Source organism: Bubalus kerabau, chromosome 17, assembly GCF_029407905.1.
Source record: "Bubalus kerabau isolate K-KA32 ecotype Philippines breed swamp buffalo chromosome 17, PCC_UOA_SB_1v2, whole genome shotgun sequence".
NCBI lineage: Eukaryota > Metazoa > Chordata > Mammalia > Artiodactyla > Bovidae > Bubalus > Bubalus kerabau.
The window spans coordinates 43,202,788-43,218,598 of NC_073640.1; the positions used below are offsets into that span (position 1 = coordinate 43,202,788).

Consider the following 15,811-nt stretch of genomic DNA (forward strand, 5'->3'; position numbering starts at 1 on the left):
AAATCCAGGCATGACTTGGCTGGGTCCTCCTCCTAGGATCTCAGAAGGCTGAGATGGAGTTGCTGGCTGATCTGCATTCTCTTCTGGAGGTTTGACAAGGGAAAGATCCATTCTGGGCCCCTTCAGATTTGGCAGAGTTTCTTTTCTTGCAGTTGAATGACTGAGGCCCCATTTTCTTGCTGGCTATCAGTCAGGGACCACTGTCAGCTGTTGAGCCCCCTACAGACCCTCTCCTGCTTGGAATCTCCTCATTAGGAAGACCCAGTCCCTTCTAAGGGCTCTCCTGATTAAGTCAGGCCCAATAGGGTAGTCTCTCCTCCTTAACATGAACTGAGTCAGGACCTTTCACAGTAGTGCCTAGATTGGTGTTTGATTGAATAACTAGGAGAAGATAACTGGACACCAGGAGAGGGAGATCTTGGGGGCCATCTTAGATGTCCACCCACTGTGAACCCAATGAGATGCTTCTCTTCTGACAAGAGTATTGTATGTTAAATGCTTCTTAGCATCTATCCTTGTTTTATGAGTTTGGTAATACATGTCACGGGAAATACTATTGAGCCCATAATTATATGTCATGTGGAGCATTTCAGCTCTTGGTAAAATGATGACAGTAGCTGTTACTTACAGGGATTTACTATGTGCGAGACAATGTTCTGAGTTGTATGTGCATCACCTCATTCAATCATCAACTCTTTGCAGAAGTTGTCATCAGTATCATGAGCCACAGGTGGGATAACTGAGGCTGGATACAGTGACGTGACGTGCCCAATGTGTGAGAGCTGGCAAGTGGCAGATCTGGGACTCAAACCACAATGTCTCTCTTCCTTTAGAACCCTCCTTTGTAACCATCAGAACCTTTAAAAGGGTTACAGAGTGTCCTCTGTAGCCAAGATTATCATTCATCGGTTCCCCCTTTAGTCAGATTTGCCATGTAATAACAGAAAATGTCACATAGACCAAGTCCTCCCTAAAAACAAAGGACACCCCTAAGAGCTAAATACCAAAGAGACACAAGGTGAGCATGGTTTAGAGACTGACTTTTGATAAGGACAGTCCAATACCTTAGCAGCAGGCATTTTATTGTGACTTGTTCTTGGATTCTAGGATGTACTTTGCTGCGTGGTTTTATGCCAAACATTGATTAATAAGCTTCATCAAAAAGAAAACTCATCACTTCAGCCCTGGAGAGCAACGTCAGGTCTTCTTTCCAGAGCAGCCAACCTGTGTCAGCAGGAATCAGAATAGAAATGGTGCCCATCCATTGAAAACTAATGTCCCCTGACTTGAAACAGCACTTATGCTGGTGACACCCTCTCTTTACCGTGGACAGAGGGTTGACCTGTGTTACTAGCTAGAGGAGGAAAATAAATGGTTAGAACACGAAAGCTGACATTCACAATGCCCTCTTATGAAAGGCATTTGTTTTTTTGATAAAAGAAGAACAAAAATGGCATTGATTTATGTTTTAATTGTAAGCTAAGCCTCAAACTAAATAGAGTGCTCAAAGGCCACACATTTGGGGAGAAGGGCCATCAGAATGAGATGATCCTGCCTAGAACATTTTTTATTTTTTCTCCTAGCTGCTCCTCCATTTGTCCTAACAGCAGATAGATATGAACTCCAGGCCTGAAATTCCCAGAGAAGTTGAAATGTGATACTTCTACTTCTGTGTTCTGGTGGAGTGAACTGTTCACCTTCCAAAATCTACGACCTAAGGCAGTTGGGGAAGACCTAAGAATATGACAGTAGACTGAACCCACAAAGTCGCTGTAGCAGAAGGTGGCTGATAGTTCACTATGCCTGTCCTCCTTTCCTCTTGAACCAGAGCAGGTGACGTTTCCCAGCCTCCTCTGGAGTTAAGTGTGGCTGCATGACTGAGCTCTGGCCAGTGGAAGTGAGCAGAAGTGATCTGTGCCACTTCGAGGCTTGGTGCATAAAATCTTGGCCCTCGACCCTCCATTCTCTTTATTTTCTTATTGGCTGGGCAGATGTCAGTCAGTGTCCAGACTGCCAAAGAAGCCATGAATTAAACATGACGTTCTCTATTTAGCTGGGGCCCTTGAATGCCTGAATGGAACAGAAACCCATCCTCACTCCTGCCAGCAACTGGAATACATGAGAACAGGAATAATAATAAAATAAATGACTTTTTTTTTTTTTTAAAGCCATTGAGTGTCAGGGGTCTTTCCCTTATAGCAGTTGACATTACTTTATCTAAAATAATCACCTAAACAGATTACTGTGTGTCTTTCAAAGTCAATCTGGACATTAAAATTCTAAAAGACCTCTAGAAATGTGAAAGATTACATCAAATGTTGTCTTTTTATTGTTCTATAGGAGATCAAGCAATTAAATATCTAACTTATTAGCAATTGTATTTCAGCAATTTTTCCTTTCACTGGCTATATAAACAAGTCCCCGTGTTCTCCTTGGAGCCAGCTGTATTATTTTACTAATTTTTTCATTAAAGAGATAAAGAAATCTTTGACAAAATAAAATAAAAGCCTAGAATAAAAAGACTGAAAGTAAAACAAGCAGTTCTAAGTAAGGAGAAGAGCTGGTTGCTCAAGCATGGAATATCTATTTCCATATATAACCTTGATTGTGTAGATCGGACTGAAAATGATACATCAAAGACTCCTGTGTACAATAATAAAAACTCCAATGAAATGAAGCTATAATGACTCATTTAAAAGCACCTATCTGCATTTATAGCTCCTTCGAACTCACTTTTGTGTTATTTCCTATGGTTAATATGTTAGAAGTGAAAGTCACTCAGTCATGTCCAACTCTTTGCGACCCCATGGACTATACAGTCCATGGAATTCTCCTGGCCAGAATACTGGAGTAGGTTTCCCTTCTCCAGGGGATATTCCCAACCCAGGGATTGAACCCACGTCTCCCACATTGCAGGCAGATTCTTTACCATCTGAGCCACCAGGGAAGCCCAATATGTTAGAAGGTATTAGTATTTGTACTTTGGGACTGTGTCTTAGTTCAGGCTACTATAACGAAGTACCAGTAGTCTGGATGGCTTATAAACTACCGAAATTTATTTCTGTAGTGTGGTTGAGTTCTGCCAAGGGCCCTCTTCCACCCCAGGGACTCATAACTTGTCACTGTATCCTCAGAGTGGAGTAGACGAAGTAAATCTTTCATGACTCTTGTGCTGTGCTGTGCTTAATTGCTCAGTCATGTCTGACTCTGAAACCCCATGGACTATGGCCCACTGGGCTCCTCTGTCCATGGGGATTCTCCAGGCAAGAATACTGGAGTGGATTGTCATGCCCTCCTCTAGGGTTTGGGACTCTAAGGATGACAGTAATCTGGTTCATGAGCCCCACCTCCTGATACCATCATACTGAGGAGAGGGTCTCAACATTAATTCAGGGGGAAACACAAAACATCAGTTCGTAACATTCCATCTTGGCTCCTCCAAACTGATGTCCTTCTCACATGAAAAATAAGTTCATTCCATCCCAACAGCCTTAACTTGTTCTAGTATCACCTCTAAGGTCCAGAGTCTTAGCTAACTATCAACTAAATCAGGTATGAATAAGACTCAGAGTACATTCATCCTGAGGTAAAATTCCTCTCTAGCTGTGAACCTGTGAAACCAAACAAGTTAATCTAGCAAGTGCTTTGGGGACTATTTAGATGAAATGGATATATTGTGCATATGAGAACGGCATGAATTTTGGGGCTCTGGGGCAGAATGTCAGAGACTGGATTGTTCATATTCTTCCAAAATTCATATTTGAAACTCTCTCCTCTGGTGTGATGGTGTTAGGAGGTGAGGCCTTTGGGAGGTAATTAGGATTAGATGAGATCATAAGACCTCAGGACAGGATTAGTCCCCTAATAAGGGTCAAAAGAGAGCTACTTCCTCTGCTCTCTCTCCACTGTGTGAGGACACAAGGGAAAAGCCAACAGTCTTCAGTCTGGAAGAGGGCTCTCAGGAGAACTCAACCATGCTGGCACCCTGATCTGGGATTTAGTCTTTGGAATTGTGAGAAATAAATTTTGGTAGTTTATGAGCCACCCAGTCAGTCTATGGTACTTTGTTATAGCAGCCCCAGCTGACTAAGACAGATACTGATGCTGAGAATGGGGCACTCCTGTGACAAATACCTACAAATATGACTGTGGTTTTGGAACTGGGAAATGGGTTGAAGCTATGAGTTTTTTGTTGTTGTTTTTTTTTAACTTTTTATTGACGTGTGTATGTTTGTGTATGTGTATTCTATTTTAGATTCTTTTCCTTTATAGGTTATCGAATAACATTGAGTATAGTTCCCTGTGCTATGCAGTAGGTCCTTTTTGGTTATCTATTTTTTAAAAAATTTATTGGAGTGTAATTGATTTATAATCTTGTGTAGCTTCTGCTGTACAGCATAGTGAATCAGTTATACATGTAAGAGTTTTGAAGCTCATGCTAGAATAAGCCTACATTGCTATGACTGGGCTATCAGACACTGTTTTTTAAAACATGGATAAATTAAGAAGATGCAAAGAAGTTATTTCTTTGAGCCTAAACATGAGCAAAATATAGTGATATTCAATCATGTAGTTTATCTTGCCAGTAATAATTGCTCTATAATCCCCCAAATTAAATTTATGAGAATTATTATTTTTTGTTACTAATATTTTAGGATAAAATTAGGCACAAGTACAAGTCAATTTTATGGAAGGACAGACTTTGCTTACTGTTTTCTTAATATTAAAAGTATTTCACTGGGGCTAATTTACTATGAGGAGAAAAGTTTAAAAATTTTGGAGAAATAGTTTGTCATACAAACATCAACATTTCTTTTGGCAAGTGTTCTGAATAGAGATAATTAGCATACAAACATCTTATCTCAGCCCTGGTTTATCTAGTGTGGTATTTAATGTTTGTTTTCTTTTCTATCTATGTCTCTAGAGATGTCCCATATTAAAAGGTTACGAATAATAGTAGGACTTGTGACTTAGAGTTAAATCTATAATTTCCATTAATACTAAAATTAAAATTGTATCATCATTCATCTACATCCTCTTTATAAACAATTTATAATCTTGAGAACTGTTCTTCTTTGCTTCATTTAATTTATTTGAATTTTAAAATGCAATTTATTAGTTCCCATGCAGACTTTCCAGAGAAGGCAATGGCACCCCACTCCAGTACTCTTGCCTGGGAAATCCCATGGACAGAGGAGCCTGGTGGGCTGCAGTCCATGGGGTCGCTAAGAGTTGGACACGACTGAGTGACTTCACTATCACTTTTCACTTTCATGCATTGGAGAAGGAAATGGCAACCCACTCCATGTTCTTGCCTGGAGAATCCCAGGGATGGGGGAGCCTGGTGGGCTGCCGTCTATGGGGTCACACAGAGTTGGACACGACTGAAGTGACTTAGCAGCAGCAGCAGCATGCAGACTTTCAAGGCAAGAAAAAAATTTAATTAGCATTCTGATCTGTGCAATAGGATTTTCCTCAGCTGTTAATTGGGAAGTTGGCATTTGGGTTTAAATATTAGATTCTCCTTATTTAAGTACCGGTGACCCTGTTCCCAAGAGGGTGACCATTCAGGGCCCACTGACCAAATCCAGTCTCTGAGTTTACACTGGCGCTAGACGTGGGTTATGGTGACATTCCAAGGCACTGTCATCCTACAAGATTCTGCCTACTGAAATTTCTAATTCTTGCCTGCAAATTGCAAAATACATTCTTCTTATTTACAATGAACATCAATCAGTACAACTCTATTCCAAACCCAGGAGATTTCTGATCTGTAACTTTACATTGAACCTCAGCCCTCATGGAGCTACATGTGTTTTTACATTTCTCTTTTTCTTTTTGCTAAGAGAAATACACCATATAAATTAAATAGAGGAAGGATAACTTTGGACTGGAATGCTCTCTCAAATCCAGCCCATTGTGTATATTTTACATTTGTTTTTAAATTGTTGTTTTCTTCTGTCTGCTTTTTTTAAGGAGAGCTTATTCAGAGCTTCCTTACTCAGAAGAGTACAGGGAGCCACGGAAGATTCATGAGGGGATAATCAGATTCTTCTTCAATGGAGTGGAAAGCTTGATTTTGCCACTCCACTATTATCCTGGAAGTTTTGAAATGATCTCTATATCTTTTCTGTTTTCAGCCTTTTCCAAATGCATTGTTAGTCATCGTTAAATATTTTCTATGAATATTTACGCATATAAATATTTCTGAGTAATTTTTTTCTCAAAACAAAACAGTACTGTTAGAATTAATTTAAATAATATAACAATCAAAATAGGGATATGGTGCTTTGTGTTAATTTTGAGATACTGTTTACATGTAAAATGAGAGTGGAACAAATTGAATTTTATTAAGCAATGGCATAATATAGTTAAGGATCATACTCTGTGATAATTAAGCTCAATTTCATATTTAGACAGAAAAGAAAATGTGTCTGGAAATTTATCATACAAAGAATTTCAATATCTTCTGCTCCAAAAATGCAGCTTGTTCTTTATATTTCCCTGAGACACATTCACCGTAGCCTTCTTCTGACTTGCATTTTTGTTTTGCACAGTTGTCTCTGAATCTCATTATTATCAGCTTCTTGAGGGCAGAAACTGTGCTTTGGACATTTTTGTGTCTCCCAAAATATCTGGACCTCAGAACCACTGAGCATGTATTTGGTATATGCACTTAAAAAGTATTTGCTTTTAAGTACATATAAAACAATTTGTTTATCAAATTTGTAGATGACTGGGAAGGATGAAGAAAAGTAGCTAATAAGTTGAATGGCATAATCAGAATTTTAAAAGATCTCCAAAGGCTGAAAAATGTATAAAAAGAAAAGTAAATAATAAAACTGAATAAAAAAAACACTGAAATTAAAATATGCTAGATGTGTTTAACAGTGAATTATATGCAGCTGAAGAAAGAATTATTGAACTGGAAGAGAGCTCAGAGGAAATCATCCAAAATGAAGCACAGGGAGAGAAAGGATGGAAAATGCAGATGAAGCCTGTGAGGACACACTAGGAAAGTCATACCCACATAGAATGGAGTAATATAAAGAAAGAAGAAAGAATGAGTCAGAAACTGTATTTAAACACAAATTGCTGAGAATTTTTCAGAAATAAAGATACCAAACCACAGATTCTGGAAGGGTAGCAAATTCCAAGCAGGATATACAAATAAACTCATAACTGGACACACTGGGATAAAACTGCACCATAATTAATCAAATACAAGGAGAAAAGTCTTAAAAGCAGCCTAGGAAAGTAGATTAACACCAAAGACACAGAGTTTATATTTTTAAATAAGATGCTTATAGCTTGAGTCATTTTTTTAAATTATTCTTGACACGTTAGCCAAATTTTCAACTTCCTTTGGAGCCATAAGAGGTTTTCTTCTTAAGTTGGAGGTGTAATTTAAAGGGCCGTTAAACAAAAGAGGAAGATTCAATTTTTTCTATTTAGCTCCAAGGGAGTGGACCAAATACCAGTATGCTGCTGCTGCTAAGTCACTGCAGTCGTGTCCGACTCCGTGCAACCTCATAGATGGCAGCCCACCAGGCTCCCCCATCCCTGGGATTCTCTAGGCAAGAATACTGGAGTGGGTTGCCATTTCCTTCTCCAATGCATGAAAATGAAAAATCAAAGTGAAGTCGCTCAGTTGTGTCTGACTCTTAGCGACCCCATGGACTGCAGCCTACCAGGCTCCTCCATCCATGGGATTTTCCAGGAAAGAGTACTGGAGTGGGGTGCCATTGCCTTCTCCAAAATACCAGTATATGGAAGGTCAAAAACAAACAGATCTCTGTTTAGTGTAAGGAAGACATACCAGATATTATGGATTGTTAAAAACCAGGGATACGTTACCTTAGTTGATAAATGAGTTCTCTAACATCACAGGATTTGATTAAAAGGCAGATATATGAGTTCATCTAACATATTTATTAAGCATCTACTATGTACCATGCATAATTATAGATAAAAGAACAACTATAACAAAAGAGACAAAAATCCCTTCTACAGAGAATGTATATTGTAGTGCAAGGAGAGAAGAATAATGATAAGTCAGCCATGTACTATGTTAGAAGATGGTAAAAAATGGAGCAGGGTAAAAGTATAAAGAGTACTGAAGGGGGAAGGTTTTCAACTTAAAATGTGATGGTAAACATAAGCTTCATTTCGAAGTGTTGTTCAGTCAAAGACCTTGGGGAGGAAAGAGACTGAGCTATGAGGATCTAAGCAGTTAAAGGGAATACACTGGTAGGAGTCACTTCCAACTCTATTATTTAGTCCTGTAACATGTTTTAAAATAAGTTTGGAATTTTAGCAAATGAAATTCTATTGATTATTTTGAAATAATAGAAACCAAGATGATTTTACATTCTTTTTATTAATGAAAGCTGTTCACCCCTACTATAACATCACAGAAACTTTGCACTTGAAAAACATTTCTTTTAAAAATTCCAAATTCCAGGAAGGATTTTGCACCTTCTGTTGGTGTCTCAGAATTTGGAGATTAGAGCAGATAATTAGTATAAGTTTGTTAGAGAGCTGAGCTGTCATCTTACAAAAAAGATGTAAAGAATCTTCCCAGAGCATTCAAAAGTAGAATTGTAGGTTTGCTCTTCAGAATCATATTCCTTTTTGAAAAAAAGAAAAGCCAACAAACACCCAGCTGCTTTGATTCAAAAAAATAATGTTTGTCTCTGATGTTGAATTCTGCAGTGCCAGGCATCTGAAGTATAGAGGGCTTTGACATGTGCAGAATGAAAAGCCAAGAATATCTTCACAGTTAACTTGTAGTCTTGTTTTGCAGGCACACAAAAAGTCCCTTTGGACCATTGAGCCCAAGGAAGGCATGGTTCCCCCAGAAAGTGATGTCGAACTGACACTGACCGCCAACTTGAACGACATACTGACATTCAAAGACACAGTCGTTTTGGACATTGAAAATAGCAACACCTACAGAATTCCTGTCCAGGCTTCAGGAGTTGGCTCCACCATTGTTTCAGATAAGCCCTTTGCACCAGAACTCAATTTGGGAGCACACTTTAGGTAAAGAAATATCATGGACCAATTCTTATACATATCATATATATTGCATAAGCCAAGCACCACTTCTCCTTCAGAAAATTATTTTTAAGTAAATAGAACTAGCCTCCTCATCTTCACTTTGCCTCCTCCAGGTGGTTCATCAGCTACAGGAAGACATTTTCTAGTCTTAGTTTGGTTACATACTGCAAGCCGTGTCCCTCTGCACTAGAGAAGAGATGGTCCATAAGCAGGGTGTTCTTCTCTAAAACTTAGAGTGGATTCTCTGTGACAGATTTAGAATCTCAACCATGATTTCTCTTCTTTGATTTCAATACAATTTGCTAACATCTCTCCATGAATGTAGAAAATAAAGATGCAACCTAGATATAACATAAATAGAATATAACTGGGAAGGTAAAAATATATTGCAAATGTGTCTTTTCAGGTATTGCAAAGCCAGTGATTTTTTCCTGTATCATGTCCTCTGCTTGCCTCCTTACCATAGCACCAACAATCGAAATGATTGTGGTTGGCTTCACCTGATCACTCAGGAAAAGCTAGAGAGCCTAGATATTTGAATAACAGGTGGTACAGTATAGACACCTCTGAGCAGAATGATGTAAATGTAACTCTTAAAATGTCTGGGGTTTGAAAACTAACCATGGAGGGTATGTGTGGGAATTTGTTCATAGTTCCTCACAAGAGTCACATGTTGTCACTAGTTGACTCTCAGGAGCCAGCTGAATTGGTGCCTGTTTGTTTCAATACTGTGAACAGATGTCAAAGGGATGCTCTTGCCTTCTGGTCTGATGCCCTGAAACCAAGATGGACACACTGTGTTAAGAGAAGGTGTACCTAACAAGATAATATTAGGAGAGCCGTCTCTTCCTGTACGTTAACCATAAGCCAGGGCATTGTCATTGCGTACCATGCCTCTGTTTCCAGATTTCTTTGTTCAGTGCATTCAGATATAATTATAGAAAACATTATACTTCAAACCAGACTTAATTACATGTTCTCCTTAATCTACAAATAGTGTCAAATACCTGAGAAATCTGTTTGCAGGTCAAGAAGCAACAGTTAGAACCAGACATGGAACAACAGACTGGTTCCAAATTGGGAAAGGAGTACATCAAGGCTGTTTATTGTCACCCTACTTATTTAACTTATATGCAGAGTACATCATGAGAAATGCCAGACTGGATGAAGCACAAGCTGGAATCAATATTACTGCGAGAAATATCAATAACCTCAGATACCCTTATGGCATCACCCTTATGACATCACCCTTATGGCAGAAAACAAAGAGGAATTAAAGAGCCTCTTGATGAAAGTGAAAGAGGAGAGTGAAAAAGTTGGCTTAAAACTCAACATTCAAAAAACTAAGATTATGGCATCTGGTCCCATCACTTCATGGCAAATAGATGGGGAAACAATGGAAACAGTGACAGACTTTAGTTTCTTGGGCTCCAAAATCACTGCAGATGGTAACTGCAGCCATGAAGTTGAAAAATGCTTGCTCCTTGGAAGAAAAACTATGACCAACATAGATAGCATATTAAAAAGCAGAGACATTACTTGACTGACAAAGTTATGGTTTTTCCAGTAGTTATGTATAGATGTGAGAGTTGGACTGTAAAGAAAGCTGAGAGCTGAAGAATTGATGCTTTTGAACTGTGGTGTTGGAAAAGACTCTTGAGAGTCCCTTGGACTGCATGAGATCCAACCAGTCCATCCTAAAGGAAATCAGTCCTGAATACTCATTGGAAGGACTGATGCTGAAGCTGAAGCCCAGTACTTTGGCCCCCTGATGCAAAGAACTGACTCATTGGAAAAGACCCCGATGCTGGAAAAGATTGAAGATGGGAGAAGGGGATGACAGGATGAGATGGTTGAATGGTGTCACCAACTCAAAGGATATGAGTTTGAGCAAGCTCCAGGAGTTGGTGAAGGACAGGGAAGCCTGGCATGCTGCAGTCCATGGAGCCACAAAGAGTTGGACATGACTGAGTGACTGAAATGAACTGAGCCCCAAAAGATATTTTGACGCTTGCCTAGAATTGGAGGGTTAGCTGATAGTTTTCTATGAAAACAGAAGCAACCTATAGCTTTTAACTGCCAATTTCTGCCCTGCCTAAACTCTACTGTCCTTCTTTTTGACATAAAATCTTGATGCGAGCAATCTGCAGAAGAGTCATCAAAAGCAAAGGTGGGAAAACTACAGCCCAGTGCCTGTTTCTATAAATAAAGTGTCATTGGATGTATTTTCAGGGCAGAAATGGAGAAGCAGATATAGAGAACAGACTTGTGGACATAGAGGGGGAAGGAGAGGGTGGGACAAAGTGGAAGAGTAGTATTGAAACATGTTCAATACCATATGGAAGACAGCTCGCTAGTGGGAAGATGCTGTACAGTGCAGGAAGCTCACCCCAGTGCTCTGTGACCACCTAGTGGGATGGGATGGGGTCGGGGTGGGAGGGAGGCTCAGGAGGGAGGGGACATATGTATACTATGGCTGATGCGTGTTGTTGTGTAGCAGAAACCAACATAACATTGTAAAGCAATTATCCTCAGATTAAAAATAAATTTTAAAAATAGTGTTATTGGAACACAGCCATGGCTATTCATATACATGTATCTTCTATGGCTTCTTTGACACTGCAATGGAGAGTAGAGTAGTTGTAATGCATCACAAGGCCCAAAAGGTCTAAAATATTTATTATTCAGTCACTTACCGGAAACATTTGCCAACTTTTGGGGCATAAGATCTAAAGAAATACCCAGATGTCACCTTTTCTGATGGCATATTTTTGAACAACAACTTTCAGTTTTCAGAGCTTGTGTTTCTTTGTCAGTAAAATGGGAGTAAATATACTTATTATTCCTGGGTTGCTGTGATGGTTAAAAGATATACCGTGAATAAGTGACAGAGACCCTACATAGTCTATAGGATTTATTACTTGTTATTTCCCCCAAAAGTGTACTTTTAGCCATGAAGGCTAACTACAAAGACTCCAATGAGGAAGCTCTGTTGGACATATATTTAGATAAAAATGGTTATACCTGACAACTGGCACTCATTTTTTATCAAGGTTCAGCTTGCTTATTAGATATGACATCTTTCCAAAGAAGGGCCAGATGAGATGAAAACTCAAAGTCCCTCAAAATTAAAAATAAATTTAAAAAGTCCTGAGATGAGTTTTTCCCTGAAAAGAATATTTTAAAGTAAGCTTATAATCAGTTTAAAAAAAAACACTCAAAAACACATACAAACCACCTCCAAGATCTTATAAATCCCTGTAGCTGGCAAAGAACCAGACAATAAAGAGGTACTTTATTTGTGGAACAGATGAATGAATAAGTGAATGAAATACTAGCATCTTTAAAGCACATGAGTCTAAGAAAAATGACCAGTCTGGCTGGTGTCCTAATCTATTACAATCTCCTTGACTGTAAGGCTTAGAGGATGTTTTGTTTCTCTTTGAAGTTCCCTTCAAATTGAGTCCATCACAAGGCATTTTACTGGTCACTAGAAGTTTACTCAACACAATTTGAAATAAGCTTCTCCTCCAGGAGGTATTTTATTTTCACTCCTCGGAACCGTTTCTTGCAAGTGAAAGTGGTTTTCACATGATCTGTATCTTTGTGTTCTATGGTGGCTTCTGCTGATGAGAAGGACTGAGGACGGATGGAGCCACTTCCCCACAATGCTTCCCTGGCGATGGCAACTCCGGGACTACTAGTGACCCTATGAGTAGATGCTACGTTGTCCTATGACTGTAGCAGCTCCTAATAGCATCACTGTTGAGCCTTTTTACATTACAAAAAAAAAAAAAATACTGATGTCTATTTTTTTGCTCACTTTTTAAGTACTTCCAGAGGGATAAATCCCAAGGGTGTAGACCTGAACAGAACAACCCACAGGGAAGTCCTGTGAATCCCTCCCTCCTCTTTTCCAGCCTGGACACCTATTACTACCACTTCAAGTTGACCAACAAGGGACGTCGGGCCCAACATTTATTCTGGATGAATGAAGATTTCTGTCCAAAAGAAAAGTTGAGCAAGAAGACGCTGGCCAAGAAGGATCATGCTAAGAGCCAGCCCCAGGTCCAGTGCTGCCAGGCACCCAGGGAGCCTCACGGCCCCGTGTTTCAGCTCCACCCCGTCAGGATGGAGCTGTCCCCAGGCCAGACGATTGATGTGATACTCGAAGGCTATTCTACCACTCCCAGGGTAAGAGGATGCCATGTTTAGAAGCTGTTCTTCTCCTAAATAAATCTTTACTGTGTTTCTTAGGTGAATCTCTTGACATTTATCTGAAGGAAGGCTATGGTTTCTCAAGGATTGCATACAGCACTGTGTTACCATGGCAGCACCCATTCCATTCAAGGCTCAGCACTGTGGAGTTTTCTGTTTGTTTCTACAGCTGCCGTGAACCCAATCTTAAAATACCATTTAAAGTAGGTTCTCATCCCCAAAATCAACAAAGCCAGTAGGTCTCTGGTGGAGGGACAACCAGCATTCAGCCAAAGCTAGGCCCCTTATTAACACTTAGCAGTATTCACTTAATATTTATTTTAAAAAATGTTTTTATAGTCACTCTTGCCTGCCTCTCCTATCCAGGTATTGGAATGTCTTCACTTCCTTTCCTCTCAGCCTTAGTTGAAAGATTCACATTTATAATCATCACCTTTTTATGTATGGATAAAAGAGCCACATTTATCTTCAACTCTGATGTTCTGCTGTTATTCACATTATCACCATTCTGCTAAAGACATTTAGGCAGATCCAACCATGTGTTTATTCTTATCACCTCATGGAGGTTAGAAACCATCAAAAACATAAAAATCTGAAATCATTTATAAGCCTCTTCACAAAGACAGACTTTGTGAATGAGAAATGGTGGTTACCTGAGCTTCTGCTCATGTTACCAAATTAGGATGTGACGCTGACCTTTCTCCTCATGAAAAAGGAAACAGTAATAAGTTGTCTCCTAGTAGATGAGATGGGAAATCTGGTCCACTGCTTAGCTCCTCTGGGGTCACAGGGTCACTTGGTTTCACTTAAATTGTTTCTTCACAGAATATTTTCAGGTAAAACACATCCTCAATTTTTAAAAGACAGTTATTTCCCATGGTGGCATGTATAATGTGTTCTTTCTCTCTGTTATTGAGGGGTTCAGCCAACTTTCACTGAGTATGTACACACGACAGACACCACAGTAGGCTCTGAGGATGCAAAGATGAATAGAATGCAGCCCCTCAGCTCAATACTGATGGTCCATTGCAGGAACATGTTTACAATGTCATTGTCAGGAGTTGCGTATTTTTAAAGCCATTAAATCTGAGCTGCTGGGATTCTAAATTCAGTTGTAGCCTTACTAAAAGCTTTGCTGAATGTTCTTCCAAGTTCTGCTACATGAATGAGATGAGTCTTGAATTCATTAACATCTGAAACCTTAGCCAGTCTTCAATAAAGGCTATTCATGATATAAATTCACTTTGGGTCCTTTCTACTTTATAAAAATCTAGGCTTCTTGGGCCCAAAGAAGTATTAATTACCATATATGATTTTTAAATATTCAAATATGTAAGGCAAAATTGTTCCAGTTTCCAGCTAGCTTGGTAAGAAATTGTGTAACTACTGTTGAATTGTGAAGATTTTTGTTTTAACTGAAGTATAGTTGATTTACAGTGTTGTGTTAGCTTCAGGTGTACAGCACAGTGATAGCCCATGAAGGATTTTTATCTGCCTCGTCCATCACTGTATCCAGTCCCTAACAGCCCAAATGCATAATAGATCTTCCATAAACATACTGGATGAACTGGATGTAAATTGAATGTGCCCTCAGGGACAGTCAGAAGTAGACACAGGATCTGCCTTGGCCATATCCCCTCCCTGATATGCACTGCTCAGAAAACTGTGCTCTTCCCTGGTGTCCCCAGGCAAGTAGTTGAGAATGTTTGCTGATGGTTGAGAATTAAGTTTTCTGAACTACGGAGGGTCCACAAATGCTGGTATATCTTGTCCGCAGGTAGTCAAAGAAAAGCTGGTATGCCACACCATCATTGGGACACAAAAGGGGAAGAGCCTGGTGATGACCGTGAGCATCATCTGTGAGTTTGTGGCGCCATTCATCCAGCTCTCCACCAAGCAGCTTGTTTACCGACTGGAGAAGGTCAGTGAGGCTGTGCAGCAGAGGGCCGGGCACTCTCCAGCCAGGGATCCACATGTTCACACTTTCATTTAGGAAGCTAAATCAATGGTAATCCTGTTAGACCCACACCCCACAAGTGTTTTTTCAACTTCAGAGGCCAGTACACATTCAACTAAAAATTCCTAATCTAAGCCTACATTCCTTTGAAAGGTGAATTGCCATGGAAATTCTATTTCCATCATTTCTGATGTATAAGACCAAAATGAAGGGATATTCCATGGACTGAAAATGCATTTCAGTACATCATTTACTCTACATAGGTAAAATTGACATCATAGTACAGAAATGGATGGAGAAGAATTTTTGATAATTACAGTAAGCAGTTAGACTAGCTACCCATTTTTGACTGGCATGTACTGGGCGTTGAGCCATGTTCATTACACACATTTCCCAGTTGTCCCTCACAACAATCTTTGTGGGAAGGTCTGATATCTTTCCTGTGATATACAGGAGGAAACTGAGAGACAAATTAAGCTATTTTGTAGATCACCTAATACTGCTTGAAAATCATTGACTTAAACTATTTGATTCACATTCTTTAATTCATGTGCTTATACCTGTATAAGACTT

General features: G+C 39.4%; 1 protein-coding gene across 1 annotated transcript in view; it reads left to right on the top strand.

The window, feature by feature from the left end:
- HYDIN (HYDIN axonemal central pair apparatus protein) overlaps window positions 1-15,811 on the top strand; it is a 419,919-nt gene that overhangs the window by 246,671 nt on the left and 157,437 nt on the right. The window contains 4 exon segments of the mRNA XM_055554109.1: window positions 8,807-9,045; window positions 12,984-13,257; window positions 13,347-13,484; window positions 15,059-15,202. Of these exon segments, the coding sequence (XP_055410084.1) occupies window positions 8,807-9,045; window positions 12,984-13,257; window positions 13,347-13,484; window positions 15,059-15,202 (795 nt within the window).